Source organism: Nematostella vectensis, chromosome 4, assembly GCF_932526225.1.
Source record: "Nematostella vectensis chromosome 4, jaNemVect1.1, whole genome shotgun sequence".
Taxonomy (NCBI): Eukaryota; Metazoa; Cnidaria; class Anthozoa; order Actiniaria; family Edwardsiidae; genus Nematostella; species Nematostella vectensis.
This window is the reverse complement of record NC_064037.1, coordinates 18,005,998-18,028,247: the sequence shown is the minus strand read 5'-3', so window position 1 is coordinate 18,028,247 and position 22,250 is coordinate 18,005,998. Positions and strand designations below refer to the sequence as shown.

Genomic DNA, 22,250 nt, shown 5'->3' with positions numbered 1-22,250 from the left:
CGCAAAATGTAATCTTAACGCGAAATGCAATGTTTTCAATGCAAAATGTAATAAATGTTTAACGCGAAATGTAATAACTTTTCAACGCAAGTTGTAATAAAATATTTAACGCGAAATGTAATAACGCAAAATAAAATAACATCAAATAATGACTATAAAACTATAGCTTAAAGCTGTAACTAAGAAAATAGACGGTAGCATGTAGTGACCAACCGTTGTAGTAGTCCATCTCGAATCGACCGTTGGTCTCGGTCTCTCCAAACACAGTGGTTCTGTTAGCAACCTGAGGTGGCGAATCCTCCCGAAATCATGGTCTATAAAGCTGCGATACTGTGCGGTTTTGATTGTATACTAGTAGTAATAAATGTAAAGAGAGAGCAAATGCCAACTGCAGTCGAGGTCGCTATCATTGAATTAGGCAATTTCTAGGCAATTGTAACTCAGTGGTTAAATTTTATATCGTGTTTTTTTATTGTTTTCCCATATTTTTCAAAATTCTATTCGTATTAAGACTACAATAGGCCTTTTTATATGCACCCTGGACTTTGTCACTTCTCAAACTAAATCGGGAATAATATCACACCATACCAACAAAAATCCCTAGAAGCCGAGGCAAGAACAATGCACTTCCAAGTCTCACTGCCTTTCTTTCACTAAACGATTTCTTCCGTTTTTCTCTACGTCTCAACATTTACTCTTTTTTCTAATATGGTAGACATTTAACTATTAGTCAATTGATAAAGTTGTTACATTTTGCGTTATTACATTTCGCGTTAAATATTTTATTACATTTTGCATTGAAAAGTTATTACATTTTGCGTTGAAAGTTATTACATTTCGCGTTAAGATTACATGTTGCGTTGAAAGTTATTACATTTCGCGTTAAATATTTTATTACATTTTGCATTGAAAAGTTATTACATTTTGCGTTAAACATTTATTACATTTTGCGTTGAAAGTTATTACATTTCGCGTTAAGATTACATGTTGCGTTGAAAGTTATTACATTTCGCGTTAAGACAACATTTTGCGTTACTACATTTAACGGCGTAACAGGGGGTGCGAAATTCGAAAAGTGAACCTAATTTTTCCGGGGGGGGGGGGGGGGGGGGGGAGGCGGAGAAAGGGAATCAGTTCTCTGATAAAAATCTGACCATCCCCGAAAGAACAAAAGGGATTTTTTTTATTCCTTTGCAGTATCTCCACGGGACGTTTATTGTCGGATTTGGCTACGTACTAGAGTGATCTAACTTATGCTTTAAAGTTTTGTGTGTGTGTGTGCGTGTGTGTGTGTGGGGGGGTGCGTTCTTACAGGTACGGGCCTGAGGTGTAATACTGTGTATTATTGTTGCCTCTGAGATTCTTCAAGTCAAGCCCGTCGATCCGTCGATGGCTTGTCACAAGTGGACTGGTAGTGTTTTTTGTGTAAGGACCAGAAAACGGGTTATACGACGGTTGTTTGACCCTCTATAAATGAAGGCCATTGATACTGTTGTAGTCTGTAATAGATATTAACAGTGGTAACCAGGCCTCCATGTGGATCGTGCCTAGTGTTTTTGTACCAGCTTTGTAAAAGTAACTCCCTCGCGCGCACTCGCGCGCGCTCCCCGCTGCGTCATACAAACTATCATGACGTCATCCTTCAAAACCCGCACAAATTCAATAACGCGCCCTCAGCAAGTTTTCTCATCATGCTGGATACCGAGGTGGCTTTCGTCAGCGTTATCTGGGTTATGCTCATCTTCTCGCTCTCCCAAGAGGAGTTTGCGTATTTACGTCTTCTTGGTGTACGCCATGTGTCGTGGGTAGAAGGTTTTTCTCTCGATCAAGGAGCACTGCACGAGTATTTCTACCCCGCGACGTGGCGACGAGCGCGCTTTCGCGTCAACCAAAAGTTTTTCCTCGGGACCAAGGAACTCCCACAACTCTGTGTGTTGAGAATACACGGCTCGGAGAAAGTTGTCCTCAACGAGGGCTTGGTCGTCAGCGGGGAATGCACTCGAAATGGGAAGATGTTTCGCAAGGGATTCACCCACAAGAAACTTAAGAAAAGGGCGTCCCCGTCCAAAATAGTTAATTGGAACAAGAAAAAACCCTTCGATGCCTCAGCGGTAGAGACAAACGTTAAGAGCGCAATGTCTGTTCTGGTGAAGTCCGGACGCTTTGGTAACTGTTTGGACTTTGTGATGACACGAGACTCTACACGTAAAACCTCTTCTGCGCCGAACAGCACAAAGAGTGGGTCCGCATGGCCCGGGCGGTTTGGCTACAGCGTAGATTTGATCAAAAGACGAAAGACTGGAAAAAAGGATCAGAAATCTTGTGTTGTTCTTAAAGTGGACATGCTCGGATTATGAATTCCGAAGAAGACGTCTAGGGAAACCACTTGATTATTGACAAATGGATCAGGATTTCAGCGGAATAGGCGAGCTGCTTTTATTGTATTGTTTTATAAGTAATTAAAAGTTCTCATGTAAATATGATACATGACACAGGCTGCAGTTTATTGGGGGAGTATTGGCCCTACTTCTGTTGGACACGTTCTCTTGGGGGAGGGGGGGGGGAGTACCAGTGTATTGGGGGAGTATTGCCCCTACTTCTGATTTGTTGGACCCGTTCTCTTGGGGGAGGGGGGGGGGGGGGAGTACCAGTGTATTGGGGGAGTATTGCCCCTAGTTCTGATCTGTTGGACACGTTCTCTTGGGGGGAGGGCATGTAATGGGGGACTGTTGTCCCTTGTTCTAATCTCTGTTGGCCTTTCACAAGATGATAGCAATCGAACTGGAAGACTAAATAAATATATATTCCATTACTGTCGAATCCGTCGTATCGCGACGCCGCATTTTCAAAACATCGATTTGTTTATGTCTTTTTTGATTTTCTGTTCTGCCAGTCAAATTATTCTAAGGCAATCAGATTCTTGCCATCTCTCGCCTAGTGTAGTTGTCTGGCTTTCTGTCGCGACACTGTCTGGTTTTCGTCCAGTGGATAGCCAGGGAAGTGCACAAAGCGAGACTCTGATTGGCTCAGAATGGTTCTGACGGAACAGAAAACCAAAACAAATCGTGTTTTGAAAATGCGGGTCGCGATACAACGGATTCGACAGTATTTTTTATATGGTTGGATCCTGCAATCAATATCGCGACATCGTAAAAATCCTTATACGTATGGAGATATAATTCACAAATTTTTCCCCGCCATATCTTGGTGCTCCTTGATACTTGGAGAATGTCTGGATCCGCCCCTCGAGCCACACTTATAACATGAGCCCCGAAGTTTAATACACAGATTTCTAGATTTACAACAAATGTTTATGAGGTATATACAATGCCAGGTGGGCGTTGGGCGGGTTGAGACTACGTTGCGATGGCTTTAGGGCTATTTGTGAGTGATTCAGTGGGTTGCCAGCGAGAGCTTTCAAACTCCTCGAACAATTCCTGAAAAAGAGCAGATATCCAGGACTCAGCGACCAACCGTGCTGCACCATTAACGTACAGGGAGAGGCGGTGAGTTCACGTGATGCAGGGAAAGTACGATCTCAAGGGAGAGGCGGTGAGTTGACGTGATGCAAGGAAAGTACGATCTCAAGGGAGAGGCGGTGAGTTGACGTGATGCAAGGAAAGTACGATCTCAAGGGAGAGGCGGTGAGTTCACGTGATGCAGGGAAAGTACGATCTCAAGGGGGAGGCGGTGAGTTCACGTGATGCAGGGAAAGTACGATCTCAAGGGAGAGGCGGTGAGTTCACGTGATGCAGGGAAAGTACGATCTCAAGGGAGAGGCGGTGAGTTGACGTGATGCAGGGAAAGTACGATCTCAAGGGAGAGGCGGTGAGTTCACGTGATGCAAGGAAAGTACGATCTCAAGGGAGAGGCGGTGAGTTCACGTGATGCAGGGAAAGTACGATCTCAAGGGAGAGGCGGTGAGTTCACGTGATGCAGGGAAAGTACGATCTCAAGGGAGAGGCGGTGAGTTCACGTGATGCAGGGAAAGTACGATCTCAAGGGAGAGGCGATGAGTTCACGTGATGCAGGGAAAGTACGATCTCAAAGGAGGCGGTGAGTTGACGTGATGCAGGGAAAGTACGATCTCAAGGGAGAGGCGGTGAGTTCACGTGATGCAAGGAAAGTACGATCTCAAGGGAGAGGCGGTGAGTTCACGTGATGCAGGGAAAGTACGATCTCAAGGGAGAGGCGGTGAGTTCACGTGATGCAGGGAAAGTACGATCTCAAGGGAGAGGCGGTGAGTTCACGTGATGCAAGTAAAGTACGATCTTAAGGGAGAGGCGGTGAGTTGACGTGATGCAAGGAAAGTACGATCTCAAGGGAGAGGCGGTGAGTTCACGTGATGCAGGGAAAGTACGATCTCAAGGGGGAGGCGGTGAGTTCACGTGATGCAGGGAAAGTACGATCTCAAGGGAGAGGCGGTGAGTTGACGTGATGCAGGGAAAGTACGATCTCAAGGGAGAGGCGGTGAGTTCACGTGATGCAGGGAAAGTACGATCTCAAGGGAGAGGCGGTGAGTTCACGTGATGCAAGGAAAGTACGATCTCAAGGGAGGCGGTGAGTTGACGTGATGCAGGGAAAGTACGATCTCAAGGGAGAGGCGGTGAGTTGACGTGATGCAGGGAAAGTACGATCTCAAGGGAGAGGCGGTGAGTTGACGTGATGCAAGGAAAGTACGATCTCAAGGGAGAGGCGGTGAGTTCACGTGATGCAGGGAAAGTACGATCTCAAGGAAGAGGCGGTGAGTTCACGTGATGCAAGGAAAGTACGATCTCAAGGGAGAGGCGGTGGGTTCACGTGATGCAGGGAAAGTACGATCTCAAGGGAGAGGCGGTGAGTTGACGTGATGCAGGGAAAGTACGATATCAAGGGAGAGGCGGTGAGTTCACGTGATGCAGGGAAAGTACGATCTCAAGGGAGAGGCGGTGAGTTGACGTGATGCAGGGAAAGTACGATCTCAAGGGAGAGGCGGTGAGTTGACGTGATGCAAGGAAAGTACGATCTCAAGGGAGAGGCGGTGAGTTCACGTGATGCAGGGAAAGTACGATCTCAAGGGAGAGGCGGTGAGTTCACGTGATGCAAGGAAAGTACGATCTCAAGGGAGAGGCGGTGGGTTCACGTGATGCAGGGAAAGTACGATCTCAAGGAAGAGGCGGTGAGTTCACGTGATGCAGGGAAAGTACGATCTCAAGGGGGAGGCGGTGAGTTCACGTGATGCAGGGAAAGTACGATCTCAAGGGAGAGGCGGTGAGTTGACGTGATGCAGGGAAAGTACGATCTCAAGGGAGAGGCGGTGAGTTCACGTGATGCAGGGAAAGTACGATCTCAAGGGAGAGGCGGTGAGTTCACGTGATGCAAGGAAAGTACGATCTCAAGGGAGGCGGTGAGTTGACGTGATGCAGGGAAAGTACGATCTCAAGGGAGAGGCGGTGAGTTGACGTGATGCAGGGAAAGTACGATCTCAAGGGAGAGGCGGTGAGTTGACGTGATGCAAGGAAAGTACGATCTCAAGGGAGAGGCGGTGAGTTCACGTGATGCAGGGAAAGTACGATCTCAAGGAAGAGGCGGTGAGTTCACGTGATGCAAGGAAAGTACGATCTCAAGGGAGAGGCGGTGGGTTCACGTGATGCAGGGAAAGTACGATCTCAAGGGAGAGGCGGTGAGTTGACGTGATGCAGGGAAAGTACGATATCAAGGGAGAGGCGGTGAGTTCACGTGATGCAGGGAAAGTACGATCTCAAGGGAGAGGCGGTGAGTTGACGTGATGCAGGGAAAGTACGATCTCAAGGGAGAGGCGGTGAGTTGACGTGATGCAAGGAAAGTACGATCTCAAGGGAGAGGCGGTGAGTTCACGTGATGCAGGGAAAGTACGATCTCAAGGGAGAGGCGGTGAGTTCACGTGATGCAAGGAAAGTACGATCTCAAGGGAGAGGCGGTGGGTTCACGTGATGCAGGGAAAGTACGATCTCAAGGGAGAGGCGGTGAGTTGACGTGATGCAGGGAAAGTACGATATCAAGGGAGAGGCGGTGAGTTCACGTGATGCAGGGAAAGTACGATCTCAAGGGAGAGGCGGTGAGTTGACGTGATGCAAGGAAAGTACGATCTCAAGGGAGGCGGTGAGTTCACGTGATGCAGGGAAAGTACGATCTCAAGGGGGAGGCGGTGAGTTCACGTGACGCAAGTAAAGTACGATCTCAAGGGAGAGGCGGTGAGTTGACGTGATGCAAGGAAAGTACGATCTCAAGGGAGAGGCGGTGGGTTCACGTGATGCAGGGAAAGTACGATCTCAAGGGAGAGGCGGTGAGTTCACGTGATGCAAGGAAAGTACGATCTCAAGGGAGAGGCGGTGAGTTGACGTGATGCAAGGAAAGTACGATCTCAAGGGAGAGGCGGTGAGTTCACGTGATGCAAGGAAAGTACGATCTCAAGGGAGAGGCGGTGAGTTCACGTGACGCAAGTGAAGTACGATCTTAAGGGAGAGGCGGTGAGTTGACGTGATGTAAGGAAAGTACGATCTTAAGGGAGAGGCGGTGAGTTGACGTGATGCAGGGAAAGTACGATCTGAAGGGAGAGGCGGTGAGTTGACGTGATGAAAGGACAGTACGATCTCAAGGGAGAGGCGGTGAGTTGACGTGATGAAAGGACAGTACGATCTCAAGGGAGAGGCGGTGAGTTGACGTGATGCAGGGAAAGTACGATCTTAAGGGAGAGGCGGTGAGTTGACGTGATGCAGGGAAAGTACGATCTTAAGGGAGAGGCGGTGAGTTGACGTGATGCAGGGAAAGTACGATCTCAAGGGAGAGGCGGTGAGTTCACGTGATGCAGGGAAAGTACGATCTCAAGGGAGGCGGTGAGTTGACGTGATGCAGGGAAAGTACGATCTCAAGGGAGAGGCGGTGAGTTCACGTGATGCAGGGAAAGTACGATCTCAAGGGAGAGGCGGTGAGTTGACGTGATGCAGGGAAAGTACGATCTCAAGGGAGAGGCGGTGAGTTGACGTGATGCAAGGAAAGTACGATCTCAAGGGAGAGGCGGTGAGTTGACGTGATGCAAGGAAAGTACGATCTCAAGGGAGAGGCGGTGAGTTGACGTGATGCAGGGAAAGTACGATCTCAAGGGAGAGGCGGTGAGTTCACGTGATGCAGGGAAAGTACGATCTCAAGGGAGAGGCGGTGAGTTCACGTGATGCAGGGAAAGTACGATCTCAAGGGAGAGGCGGTGAGTTGACGTGATGCAGGGAAAGTACGATCTCAAGGGAGAGGCGGTGAGTTCACGTGATGCAGGGAAAGTACGATCTCAAGGGAGGCGGTGAGTTCACGTGATGCAAGGAAAGTACGATCTCAAGGGAGGCGGTGAGTTCACGTGATGCAGGGAAAGTACGATCTCAAGGGAGGCGGTGAGTTGACGTGATGCAGGGAAAGTACGATCTCAAAGGAGGCGGTGAGTTCACGTGATGCAGGGAAAGTACGATCTCAAGGGAGAGGCGGTGAGTTCACGTGATGCAAGGAAAGTACGATCTCAAGGGGGAGGCGGTGAGTTCACGTGATGCAGGGAAAGTACGATCTCAAGGGAGAGGCGGTGAGTTCACGTGATGCAAGGAAAGTACGATCTCAAGGGGGAGGCGGTGAGTTCACGTGATGCAGGGAAAGTACGATCTTAAGGGAGAGGCGGTGAGTTCACGTGATGCAGGGAAAGTACGATCTCAAAGGAGGCGGTGAGTTCACGTGATGCAGGGAAAGTACGATCTCAAGGGAGAGGCGGTGAGTTCACGTGATGCAAGTAAAGTACGATCTTAAGGGAGAGGCGGTGAGTTGACGTGATGCAAGGAAAGTACGATCTTAAGGGAGAGGCGGTGAGTTGACGTGATGCAGGGAAAGTACGATCTCAAGGGATAGGCGGTGGGTTCACGTGATGCAGGGAAAGTACGATCTCAAGGGAGAGGCGGTGAGTTGACGTGATGCAGGGAAAGTACGATATCAAGGGAGAGGCGGTGAGTTCACGTGATGCAGGGAAAGTACGATCTCAACGGAGAGGCGGTGAGTTGACGTGATGCAGGGAAAGTACGATCTAAAGGGAGGCGGTGAGTTCACGTGATGAAAGGACAGTACGATCTCAAGGGAGAGGCGGTGAGTTGACGTGATGAAAGGACAGTACGATCTCAAGGGAGAGGCGGTGAGTTCACGTGATGCAGGGAAAGTACGATCTCAAGGGAGAGGCGGTGAGTTCACGTGATGCAGGGAAAGTACGATCTCAAGGGAGAGGCGGTGAGTTGACGTGATGCAGGGAAAGTACGATCTCAAGGGAGAGGCGGTGAGTTGACGTGATGCAGGGAAAGTACGATCTCAAGGGAGGCGGTGAGTTCACGTGATGCAAGGAAAGTACGATCTCAAGGGAGGCGGTGAGTTCACGTGATGCAGGGAAAGTACGATCTCAAGGGAGGCGGTGAGTTGACGTGATGCAGGGAAAGTACGATCTCAAAGGAGGCGGTGAGTTCACGTGATGCAGGGAAAGTACGATCTCAAGGGAGAGGCGGTGAGTTCACGTGATGCAAGGAAAGTACGATCTCAAGGGGGAGGCGGTGAGTTCACGTGATGCAGGGAAAGTACGATCTCAAGGGAGAGGCGGTGAGTTCACGTGATGCAAGGAAAGTACGATCTCAAGGGGGAGGCGGTGAGTTCACGTGATGCAGGGAAAGTACGATCTTAAGGGAGAGGCGGTGAGTTCACGTGATGCAGGGAAAGTACGATCTCAAAGGAGGCGGTGAGTTCACGTGATGCAGGGAAAGTACGATCTCAAGGGAGAGGCGGTGAGTTCACGTGATGCAAGTAAAGTACGATCTTAAGGGAGAGGCGGTGAGTTGACGTGATGCAAGGAAAGTACGATCTTAAGGGAGAGGCGGTGAGTTGACGTGATGCAGGGAAAGTACGATCTCAAGGGAGAGGCGGTGGGTTCACGTGATGCAGGGAAAGTACGATCTCAAGGGAGAGGCGGTGAGTTGACGTGATGCAGGGAAAGTACGATATCAAGGGAGAGGCGGTGAGTTCACGTGATGCAGGGAAAGTACGATCTCAAGGGAGAGGCGGTGAGTTGACGTGATGCAGGGAAAGTACGATCTAAAGGGAGGCGGTGAGTTCACGTGATGAAAGGACAGTACGATCTCAAGGGAGAGGCGGTGAGTTGACGTGATGAAAGGACAGTACGATCTCAAGGGAGAGGCGGTGAGTTCACGTGATGCAGGGAAAGTACGATCTCAAGGGAGAGGCGGTGAGTTCACGTGATGCAGGGAAAGTACGATCTCAAGGGAGAGGCGGTGAGTTGACGTGATGCAGGGAAAGTACGATCTCAAGGGAGAGGCGGTGAGTTCACGTGATGCAGGGAAAGTACGATCTCAAGGGAGGCGGTGAGTTGACGTGATGCAGGGAAAGTACGATCTCAAGGGAGAGGCGGTGAGTTGACGTGATGCAGGGAAAGTACGATCTCAAGGGAGAGGCGGTGAGTTGACGTGATGCAAGGAAAGTACGATCTCAAGGGAGAGGCGGTGAGTTGACGTGATGCAGGGAAAGTACGATCTCAAGGGAGAGGCGGTGAGTTCACGTGATGCAAGGAAAGTACGATCTCAAGGGAGGCGGTGAGTTGACGTGATGCAGGGAAAGTACGATCTCAAGGGAGAGGCGGTGAGTTCACGTGATGCAGGGAAAGTACGATCTCAAGGGAGAGGCGGTGAGTTCACGTGATGCAGGGGCGTCCCTTTGTCGAGCGGGAGTCTTTGTACAGCAGACAACTAACACAAATGCTGTCCGTTATAAAGAATCACCAACACGTGTTATGTCACGTGACGGAAGGGTAGGGTGTGGTATATCACGTGACTGAAGGGTAGGGTGTTGTATATCACGTGACTGAAGGGTAGGGTGTTGTATATCACGTGATGGAAGGGTAGGGTGTTGTATATCACGTGATGGAAGGGTAGGGTGTTGTATATCACGTGACGGAAGGGTAGGGTGTGGTATATCACTTGACAGAAGGGTAGGGTGTGGTATATCACGTGATGGAAGGGTAGGGTGTAGTAAATCACATGACTGAAGGGTAGGGTGTGGTATATCATGTGACGAAAGGGTAGGGTGTAGTAAATCACATGACTGAAGGGTAGGGTGTGGTATATCATGTGACGAAAGGGTAGGGTGTAGTAAATCACATGAGTGAAGGGTAGGGTGTGGTATATCACGTGACGGAAGGGTAGGGTGTGGTATATCACTTGACAGGAGGGTAGGGTGTGGTATATCATGTGACGAAAGGGTAGGGTGTAGTAAATCACATGAGTGAAGGGTAGGGTGTGGTATATCACGTGACGGAAGGGTAGGGTGTGGTATATCACTTGACAGAAGGGTAGGGTGTGGTATATCATGTGACGAAAGGGTAGGGTGTAGTAAATCACATGAGTGAAGGGTAGGGTGTGGTATATCACGTGACGGAAGGGTAGGGTGTAGTAAATCACGTGACGGTAGGGTAGGGTGTGGTATATCACGTGACGGAAGGGTGGGATGTGTTATGCCACGCTGTGGAAATGTAGGGTGTAAGGCAGTACTCACTGATTCACGCTCAATCAGCCTTTTATTTTCCTCTGCGATATCTAGCGGCTCATCGGGATCTGAATTGAAAATTAATATGTATTATTATTATTATTATTATTAAGCAATTTGTGATCAAGCAACGTGAGAAGGCGCCATGATCATGTGCGTACTGAGTGCATGGTAAAAAAGGTCTGCTGGGTCAATTTGTAAATATGCTGCAGAAAGGGTTAAAATACTGCACTTAAAACATGATTGTATAAGCCCTTTAAAAGCATTGTATTTAAAAAGTACCACTTGTCTATATCATTTTTTTTGTTGAGTTACTATTACACAATATCGACTTTGTCAGATTTTCAGTATGGCAGCTGATATCTACTCAGATAATGACTAGTACTCATAATAGCTGATATCTACTTAGATAGGTGACTAGTACTGATAATAGCTGATATCTACTCAGATAGATGACTAGTACTGATAATAGCTGATATCTACTCAGATAGATGACTAGTACTGATAATAGCTGATATCTACTCAGATAGATGACTAGTACTGATAATAGCTGATATCTACTCAGATAGATGACTAGTACTGTTGATAGCTGATATCTACTCAGATAGATGACTAGTACTGATAATAGCTGATATCTACTAAGATAGATGACTAGTACTGATAATAGCTGATATCTACTAAGATAGATGACTAGTACTGATGATAGATGGTGAAATTTTAGCTTTTGATGGCTTTGCTGCCCCCTCACTTGCCTTCAGCTGTGTTGTCCACAGTCATTCCTTGCTGGTCTGTTTCATAGCCCTACAAACAAAAGGGAAACCTCAAGCCTGGCACACTATGAACAACATTGAAATAGCTGATGGAAATAGCAGCTCTGTATGTCTTAGTATTTTGGGGTGTAGCTGATGGAAATAGCAGCTCTGTATGTCTTAGTATTTTGGGTGTAGCCAAGTTTAGGGAGGAAAGAACAAAGTAAAATTCAAGCGTGGGGTAATGAAAATCAATGCACAATGTATATTTTTTTCAATTTGGAACCACATTTAGTTCACACACACACAGTTTATTTTTTTGCCAGGATTTTTTTTATAGTATTACAATTCATAAAAATTTAGTAGGCAAGGAAGTCCAGCAAAGCCATAGGCTTAAAAAATAGGACTCCCTTCTAACATATATATAAATAAATATAACTAAACTAGATTACATGACTGTCAGGCAAAATAACATATAACAATTAAGTCTTATGCTGTATTCAAACCAAAACCATGTTTAGTTCAAGCGTGGAGTAGTGAAAATCAATGCACAATAATTTTTTTTTCAATTTGGAACCAAATCAAAGTCCAAAACCATGTTTAGTTTAAACAAGGTGCCTGAAAACTTGCCAAGTTTCTTATTGTATTGAATTCTTACTAGCTAAATGATCACTTAGTAACTGTACAGCAAAGCCTATTCGGTTTTGTTCTTGGTTCTTTCCACTCTTGGGAGATTGGGATTTAAATCAGTTTAATTAAACCACCTTTAAACTGGCTTAAGTGATGGTGTGAATGTGGTATTACTCTTTCATGTTAATAATAAATGCTGATCCTCTTATAAATACTCTTAGTGGTCAACATGATGATGGTACAAAAGGTCTTCCTGGTAAAGTCAACATGATGGTTGTACAAAAGGTCTTTCTGGTAAAGTCAACATGATGATGGTACAATAGGTCTTCCTGGTAAAGTCAACATGATGGTGGTACAATAGGTCTTCCTGGTAAAGTCAACATGATGGTGGTACAATAGGTCTTCCGGTAGAGTCAACATGATGATGGTACAAAATGTCTTCCTGGTAAAGTCAACATGATGATGGTACAAAATGTCTTCCTGGTAAAGTCAACATGATGGTGGTACAAAATGTATTCCTGGTAAAGTCAACATGATGATGGTACAATAGGTCTTTCTGGTAAAGTCAACATGATGATGGTACAATAGGTCTTCCTGGTAAAGTCAACATGATGGTGGTACAATAGGTCTTCCTGGTAAAGTCAACATGATGGTGGTACAATAGGTCTTCCTGGTAAAGTCAACATAATGGTGGTACAAAATGTCTTCCTGGTAAAGTCAACATGATGGTTGTACAATAGGTTTAGTACCCACCTGTACAACATGCTGCTGCTGGTAGTCCTGGCCGTATGCAACAGGTGCGGCATATTGTTGCTGGTACTGCTGATAATATGGCTGCTGTTGCTGCTGAGCATACCCTTGCCAGGCGGCCATGTACTGTTGGTACTGCTGGTACTGTTGTGGTGTGTACTGGGTGCCATACTGGGCCGCTACGGTGGGCGTAGCCTCTGTTGTTGCAGCATATGTTGTGGTTGTTGGTGGCCTAAATGTACAACAGTAATCAAGTACTGAAAAGATTTTATCATTAACCTCTCCAGTGTTATTAATGCTAAAATCATCATTTCCCCTCAAATGGTGGCAATGTATTATTAAGTTTTCTAATGTTGCTAATTTACCGTTCTATTCAATTGCCCTCAGCTCACCAAGGAAACACATTGTCGCTTTTCAAAAACTGGTGTAAATCAGACTATATCACAGTAAACATCTGCGTATAAGAACCTAAAGATTAAGAACCTACAGGCTAAAATTTAGCATTTTAAACATCTTTTTTTATAAGAACCTCATCAGCCTGGTGGGGAAGAAAATAGGTTCTTATTTGAAGAATCACTCAAAACTTTTGGCAAAATTCTGATTTACAGTTGATAATGCACTAGTTGAAACCCCCATCCCAATGGTCCCGGGGAAGAATGGTGTTAACGTGTGGGTTTAGAGCAGTCTTGAACAAGAATCTCTCCTGAGGGGGTGGGGGAATTGACAGTTTTTGACTCTTAGACATATCCACACCCTAGGGGAGTGGGGAACAGAAAAACAACCTGAGGGTACTGGCTCATCTTAGATTGCTTGTTGTCTAAAATTTCATGGGGTTATGTGTTGTGTTTAGCTTGTATGCTGAAGTTAAATACAACATGAGCTTATATTTTGTGTTAATCATGTATGCTTAAGTTAAATACAACATGGGCTTATTTATTTTGTGTTTAGCTTGTATGCTGTAGTTAAATACAACATGGGCTTTTATTTTGTGTTTAGCATTTTGACTAGAAACTGTTATTGTTCAGTGTATATGAAAAAAAATTAAGAACCTAAACAGCCTGATTTGCCCAATTTATAAGACCTATTCAACCCTGAAAGTTGTAGGTTCTTATACCCGGGTGTTTACTGTAGTCTATATGAAGGATTGATATAAAGTTCAAACTTTTTCAAAGACATGGATAGTAAGGAAAGAATCAACTTATCCAAAATAGGCCAAGGTGCCATCAGTCTAGGCTTGGCTAATATAACAATGCATTTGACACATGTTCTATGTATTTAGCTGTCCCCAAAAATGACACTCTTTTGCCTTTCAAAACACTCCTTGATGTTTGAACAAGATACATTTTTCTCAATCAATTTTATCAAGCAAAACATTGCACTGGCTTTGTGGTCTCAGATATATAATCAGAGCCAGAAACTTCCAAGGTACCACTTTGATCTCTTGCACATTCATAGCAGAAAAAGTGTAGGCGCTCATATTGGATAAAAATTCTTTTGTGCTAAGCCACTTTGTAAACCATGCTAATGCCAAAGTTCAATTTCAATTCGACAAACATGTTAATGTGTTATCACAAATTTATATATTACTGTATCCTTTAATTGCCCTTTCTAGTTTTTTTTTTAAAAAATTAGTTCTAGCTCTTTTGGAGTAGTTTGCCCAATGTGTAAAAAATATACATTTTTTCCAAATTTGCCTTTTCCAGCCATTTCTGAACAGAATTTACACACACACAAAACAGATGGTAAACAGATCCTCCCTCTATTTTGAGCTTTTTAGATCTTTGCAACTAGTCAGAGACATCCACGTTTTTAAAATAGTGCTTGAAGGTCCAATCTCTCATTTCTTAGGGAAGGGAAATTGATTATCGGGGGGGGGGGGGGCTACGTTGATTTTTTTCTGGTTTAATAAATTTCGACCCTCCCCCAATCTAAAGAGCAAAAATGGTGACCCTTCCCCGAAAAGGCGACCAATAATAAAGGCCCTCCCCAGAACAAAAAAAGATACAAAAAGCATACAGGCTACTTTAGTGAAATTATAATCTTGTCGTCTAGTCTCTGGGATGCTCTAAGTACGGCACGTTCTTCCAGGTGCAGTAGCAAATTCTATAACGTATGAGCACAGCGCTGTGCTGTACAAACAATGAAAGACGATTGGGCCAAATTATTGTGTGTGCGAGGGGAAGAGGGGTCTGGCTTGGGCATGCACATGAAGGGGCGACGGAACTGGCCAAGCGAGGAGAAGTGTTGATTTTGAGTCCATATTTTGAGGGCTGTGAATAATATTGCGTATGGGGGTCTGGGGCATGCTACCCTGTAAATTGTTTTTGCCATTTTTAAACATTTGAAATGCTCATTACCATTAAAACCTAAATCTTATTCACATATCTTTTTATACCACTAATCTGAAAAGTTAGGGGGGATTTTTGACATGAATGGAATTTGTAAATTCAGTGCTGTAAACTAACAAAACCGAAACTGCAAAAGAGAAAAAAATAAGCCACACTCTAGGAGACAACAGTCTTCAATGCAGACAAACACAAGTCATGAAAGGGAAAACAAAAGGTTTCCCTCAAATCTAAGTTCCAAAAATTGCAATCCTCCCCCCAAACATAGCAGCCCCCCCCCAAAAAAAAAAAAAAAAATTGCAAATTTGTTACCTTTTGGGTGTGGCAGCACTGACTCGGATGGGTTTTGAGCCACAGCCTACCGCACCTTGCATCTCAACCATAGCTCGCTTGTGTTCCTTTTCATCAAAAAATCTTACAAATCCATAGCCCCTATTAAAACAGAAACATTGATCTGTATCAGCACTTCTACTATGACAAGAAACTGCATTCATAAGTGAAGGTTAACAGCTGATCAGCGGAACAGGAATTAGGAGTTCATCCCAACCCTCCTGTAATAAGTCAGATCACCCTCTGCCCCTGCCCATGAAAACACAAAAACAAATGATGTTCATGGCAAAAGTTCTGCATTGCCAATTGATGAAAGCTATTGAAAGAGAATAAAAAAAACCCTAGTATTAAGGGTTTTAATTACCTTGAATTTCCTGATGCATCCAGTACAACTGTAGGAAAAAATAAATTACTTTGAATAAGTGCATGAAGCAATTAGTCTCTTTGAAGAGATGGGGAATCAGACAATCAACACATCAGCTATCATGTTGCAAAAAAAAAACTTTTTATCATTATTTAGAAAACATCTATCTTTTTATTTTTTGCAAAATTTATCTGAGACTGCTATGTAAAACCATCAACAAAATAACAAGTTCTATATAACATTACATAGGATAACAATTAGAATGTGTTTGAGTGCAAAACAAACACTAAACAAGCTTATATAACATTACATAGGATAACAATTAGAATGTGTTTGAGTGCAAAACAAACACTAAACAAGTTATATATAACATTACATAGGATAACAATTAGAATGTGTAAAAAGTGCAAAACAAACATTAAACTTAATAAATATGACATGGGAAAAGCACCAACCTTTGGCTGCTTTACATGATGGGAATCGCGACTGGAAGAATTCCTGTAAAAGTTGTATGGACAATTAGTAAGAGAAAGTCTCCATTATCCTGAAATCATACTTGTGTGACAACAGGGGCGGCGGAATGGTCCCAAAAGTGGGGGGGGGCGGAAGTGGGGGGAGGGGTGGTGATCTCGGAAGGGGGGTTGCAGTAGTAGATGGGTTTGACGCAAATTAAGTCTACGAACAACTGCTGAAAATAGTATTGTTTTGTTATCAAGCTATTATAATGCAACGCATGCCTAGCTACATAGTGCTATTTCATCGCGTTGGAGGGTGTCGTTTATGATAGCAATGCGATAACATGCTTATCTTTATATGCCAAAAAAGCATCTTCACTGCTCATTCATTGTTGCAAAGTTCTTCGCTATTTCCTCACTCCTGGTGACATCGGTGTACGGCTTATGGCAACAAAGTTCTTCGCTATTTCCTCACTCCTGGTGACATCGGTGTACGGCTTATGGCAACAAAGTTCTTTGCTATTTCCTCACTCCTGGTGACATCGGTGTACGGCTTATGGCAACAAAGTTCTTTGCTATTTCCTCACTCCTGGTGACATCGGTGTACGGCTTATGGCAACAAAGTTCTTCGCTATTTCCTCACTCCTGGTGACATCGGTGTACGGCTTATGGCAACAAAGTTCTTCGCTATTTCCTCACTCCTGGTGACATCGGTGTACGGCTTATGGCAACAAAGTTCTTCGCTATTTCCTCACTCCTGGTGACATCGGTGTACGGCTTATGGCAACAAAGTTCTTCGCTATTTCCTCACTCCTGGTGACATCGGTGTACGGCTTATGGCAACTGTTAAGACGATCTTGCCGCATCGTGCTTCGCGTGTAGTTTTTAAGCCTCCTTAGCGCAGAGAGGGTGCGCTCAGAAGTAGCTGAAGTTGCCGGCACGGTAAGGTAAAGGTGCAGAAGCTTGTGGCAATGCCTTGGTGACAGGATTGACATTCATAGCATCACACACCGTCCTCACATTTCTCACTTGTTTGACGTTAGGGAGAGCCTGGCTGATGACATCAGGTAACATGTGTATCTGGTGTCGTAGCCTGTCGAGGTCTATGTCCGCCCGGTAGCACGATGCTTGGAGATCACCTAGAAGTGCACTAAAATCTTGCGAGTTGGCTGCCACTAGCACAAGCTCCTCCAGGGTTGCAACCGGCTTCAGCTTCTCTTGATTGAACCTTGTGTCAAGAGCTGCTTGAATTAGATAGCACACTTCAAAATATTGGGCTGAGTAATGATCTTTAGGGGTGTCATGTCGATGGGGTGCAGATCCGTCGTCAAGCCTGGTGGGCCGTCGCCTGTACCTGGGTAACACCGGTTTGCTGGTTTTTTCAAAAGCAAAATCTACACAGGACTGGTAGAAGCTATCAAACTCTGCGTCTGACCTTAGTCTCGAATAATGGCTCCTTGCTAGGGTGGCAGTGGTGATGGCTTCTTGCAGAGTTGTGTCCTTCGTCTGTAGTGTCTTGGACAGTTGTTAAGCAGCTCCAAACACTTCAAATCCAGGCTTGATCCCGAACACTGAATTGAACTTCTCTAAGCACAACACTATGCTGTTTGCCTTTTGCCCGTACTCGTCGTGATTGTATTGCTGATCTCCTCCATGGTTTGCTGCAGTAAAACTTAATCTTTGATAACCGCTCAGAAAGCAGCATGTGACAGGTGACATGTGTTTCTCCTCAGCAAGCCACTCCCTAACGATTTCACTATCATCAGATCTGAGTTTTAATAGTTGGAACAAATTCCCTTCACCTTCAGTGTGTCCCCTAATAGCCAATCCCTGCTGTGAAAGATACTTAAAATTTCACAAGCCCATCTCGTCTTGTTGCTTGGAGGCGTTGCTGTTGGGTAGAAAGCAGTGTGTCGACAGTTTGGGATTTTTGAGTAGAGAGTTTCAATACGCACTCTTTGTGGCTGTCTGATGATTCATGCTTCTTAAACTTCTTGACGGCTTTCCTCCAGTTTTGAAATCTGTTCTGAATGAATGCCTTGTCAGCACATCGGCTCAGGGTGAGAACACCTTTAGAGCTGGCTTGAATACAGGTATGGCATAAAGCCTTGCCTTTTGCTTTGCTTTGTTAGCCAAGGGACATCGTCGTACCAGCTTACATTGAATTTTCTTCCCTTACTTTCTGACTCAAACTCTTTTGTAGATGGCTGAAGGGTTTCCCTACATATATGTTATTACAGCTTTGGCAACCACAGTCAGCTCTCTCTTCCCTTTCTTTGACTTCCTTTTCCTCGACCTCTCTCCCCTTGATTTTTCCTTCATCTTCTTTGCTTCCTTTGGATTCTCTTTCTTCAACACCTTCATTTCCCCTAGATGTTTTTGTAACAGCGCATAAAAGAACGACTGAATAGTGTGCTTAGGCAGTCTATTGCACAGGAGCCCGCAACACGTAAAGCTGAAAGAAGACAAGTGTCTGTCATTTGTATAAGTCGCGCCCAAATGATGTCTGAGAGGTCTACCATTCGCATCAAAGATAAAACAATACACCCATGGCATTGTTTTCTGAAAATTTGCGAGCGACAGCGTAAATAAAAAAAATATTTGATATAATCAACAGGAAAAAGCTGCGTATAAGAACATGTAAGAAATAGAGGCTCAAACGTCACAACAGCCTACAGCAACATGATAATTTTATCATTCAAGTGCCTAGAATTATCTCAACCAAATATACGATCATGAATATTTATTTATTGTTTTAGCTATCATTATATGCTTATTAATGCCCTCCATCATTTATAAATGCTGAAGAGGAAGCAACACACTTTTAAGACTGTTTAGACTAACTTAGGTTTTTATAAGCGAGATTTTGTACTCATAAGAATTTTGATCTGCTTCATATGCCTGTAAGCTAGCGTGTAAAAAATCTGCCCAAAAAAGGGTGGGCCATGCCCCTCCCTGTCCGCCGCCCCTGGACAAATGTTATAATAGTGCTGTGTAAAATTGTTTGAAAATAAGAAATATTTTCCAGTAACAATCAATCTACTTTAATTGCTATGGAATTCAATTTCCCCTTATAAACATTTTCACATACATAATAACATCTTTTACCTACACACTAAATACCCATTAATAATTACAGTTTACAAAACCGTGATAGACAGAAGTCAAGTCCATTAAACAGTATTCCTTTGTGTCAAAGAGCATCTTTTTGTTTCTCAGCCCTGAATTCGACTTATTCGGAGCAGGAGATCATTGACTATTTTACCTGGAGCATGTGATCATTGACTCTCTCACCTGGAGCATGTGATCATTGACTCTCTCACCTGGAGCATGTGATCATTGACTCTCTCACCTGGAGCATGTGATCTCACCTGGAGCATGTGATCATTGACTCTCTCACCTGGAGCATGTGATCATTGACTCTCTCACCTGGAGCATGTGATCTCACCTGGAGCATGTGATCATTGACGTCAGGTGTAAGATCACCCACAAATATGGAAAACTCTGGACCTCTGAAATAAGATCATTACTCAGTTGTTATTTCTCATTAATCATAAGTGTAGCCGAATATGATAACAAACGTCCCGGTCAGATTTTTATCAGAGAACACCCACCCACCCGAACGGCCAGGAAAATAGGTCCACTTTTTGGAACTTCATCCCCCTCCCATCCCAAGGAATTCTGGGTACGGGCCTGACAATGCATCATGGGTAGACTAAGCAGTTCAAGTTAAGTGAGAACTCACTGATGCGTAGACTCTTTTCCATAAGCATATGTAGCCCAGTTAAGTTTGAAGCGCTTGATCTGAAAATATCATCAATAAAATAATCCGTAAATAATGCCATAAACAATGATGACTTCATCAATTTCAAATCTACTCACAGGGTTGCTCCCAGGGATGGGAAGGCCGTTAAGTTTAGACATGACTTTCTGTGCTGTGCCAGTATCCCCAAAATCAACAAAGCAGTAGCCAGCTGGACCACTGAAAATAATGTGTTTACGTAGGATTATTTAGCAGGACTATACGATATTATTAGTCATCTGAGAGATATTATAAGTCATCTGAGAGATATTATTATTCATCTAAGGGATATTATTATCTATCTGAGAGATATTATTAGTCATCTGAGAGATATTATTATCTATCTGAGAGATATAATTAGTCATCTGAGAGATATTATTATTCATCTGAGAGATATTATTAGTCATCTGAGAAATATTATTAGTCATCTAAGAGATATTATTATTCATCTGAGGGATATTATTATCTATCTGAGAGATATTATTATTCATCTGAGAGATATTATTAGTCATCTGAGAAATATTATTAGTCATCTGAGAGATATTATAAGTCATCTGAGAGATATTATTATTCATCTGAGAGATATTATTAGTCATCTGAAAGATATAATTATTCATGTGAGAGATATTATAAGTCATCTGAGAGAAATTATTATTCATCTAAGAGATATTATTATTCATCTGAGAGATATTGTTATTAGTCATCTGAGAGATATTATTATTCACCCGAGAGATATTATTATTCATCCGAGAGATATTATTATTCATCTGAGAGATATTATTAGCCATCTGAGAAATATTATTAGTCATCTGAGAGATATTATTATTCATCTGAGGGATATTATTATCTATCTGAGAGATATTATTATTCATCTGAGAGATATTATTAGTCATCTGAGAAATATTATTAGTCATCTGAGAGATATTATAAGTCATCTGAGAGATATTATTATTCATCTGAGAGATATTATTAGTCATCTGAAAGATATAATTATTCATGTGAGAGATATTATATGTCATCTGAGAGAAATTATTATTCATCTAAGAGATATTATTATTCATCTGAGAGATATTGTTATAAGTCATCTGAGAGATATTATTATTCACCCGAGAGATACTATTATTCATCCGAGAGATATTATTATTCATCTGAGAGATATTATTAGCCATCTGAGAGATATTATTAGTCATCAGAGAGATAATATTAGGAATTTTTTTTTCAGAAATGAAAAAGCTAAGGTCAATACGCCAAAGCCCCAGTTTGATTTTCCCCTGTTTGACCTCACTCTTGGTTAGTAAAAAGTTATTATTATCTATTTTTTTATTAAACAATTATTGGATGAGGTTTTAGTGATACCCAGAATAATCAATGTAATCACCCTTAAGTATTAGTCATTGGTGCTGTTAGGGCAAATTATTTCAAGCAAATTGTAACTGGGATACCTGTGTCAGCCCTGCACACAAGGTCTAATTAGGTATTGGCCAGAGCATCAAATATTAGCACCTTGGTATACCGTATCACTTTTTTTGCACATTGATTCCTTCGCCCATGGTGAAAGTTTCACCTACCCTGTAATCCTGTTCTTGATCATTTTGACAGAGGCCACACTTTCTCCCATAGCAGCAAATGCACTCGCGACAAAAGCCTCATCTGCAAACTGATCAAGCTGAGGGGGGGAACAAGGAATTTGAATGATTTTAAAAAGGGAAATAAAGTAAAATTACTTAAGCTTAATAAAGTGTTTCCTTGATAAGTTATAACTTTACTTTAAGTAACATAAGCACGTGCTTTTTGTTTTGATTGCAGTTTTCCTCAGTATTGTAAAAATTACGAATTGTTTTCAAAAACATATTCACTACGATTGGATCCCATCAATTTTTTTTTTAATGACATTGAGATTTTGACTGTTCTATCTCTGAGGGTGATAAATTCACACAGCTAAAAGCATAAAATCAAGACTAGAATTGACTTTATATCAAGACTTGAAATTAAAGTTATAAAAAGATATGCTATGTACAGCTCGTCAACACAATAAAATCGAAGGAATATACAAAGCAAACCATTAGTACTTACATCTCCCATCCATAACGTAGACATGTTCGGATATTAAAAGGATAATAGGGCTGATTCACAAATAATTCAGATGTTTCACAGAATTATATAATTGAGCCCGCGAGCACTCTGATTTAGTCCCCACTCTACTGTTATCACCCAGGTATACCACGTAGAATTGTAAGAAATACG

General features: G+C 43.4%; 1 protein-coding gene across 1 annotated transcript; it reads right to left on the bottom strand.

The window, feature by feature from the left end:
• Nucleotides 1-3,156: 3,156 nt before the first annotated feature.
• On the bottom strand, nucleotides 3,157-22,231 carry LOC5503006 (tRNA selenocysteine 1-associated protein 1). Its single transcript, XM_048726799.1, has 12 exons — nucleotides 22,080-22,231; nucleotides 21,575-21,672; nucleotides 20,087-20,186; nucleotides 19,950-20,008; nucleotides 19,653-19,716; nucleotides 16,205-16,247; nucleotides 15,750-15,777; nucleotides 15,368-15,487; nucleotides 12,714-12,942; nucleotides 11,334-11,382; nucleotides 10,591-10,649; nucleotides 3,157-3,437 (listed from the first exon to the last, which is right to left on the bottom strand). Exons 1-12 carry the CDS (start codon nucleotides 22,101-22,103, stop codon nucleotides 3,357-3,359), a joined length of 954 nt encoding a protein of 317 aa, XP_048582756.1. The 5' UTR covers nucleotides 22,104-22,231; the 3' UTR covers nucleotides 3,157-3,356.
• Nucleotides 22,232-22,250: the final 19 nt, after the last annotated feature.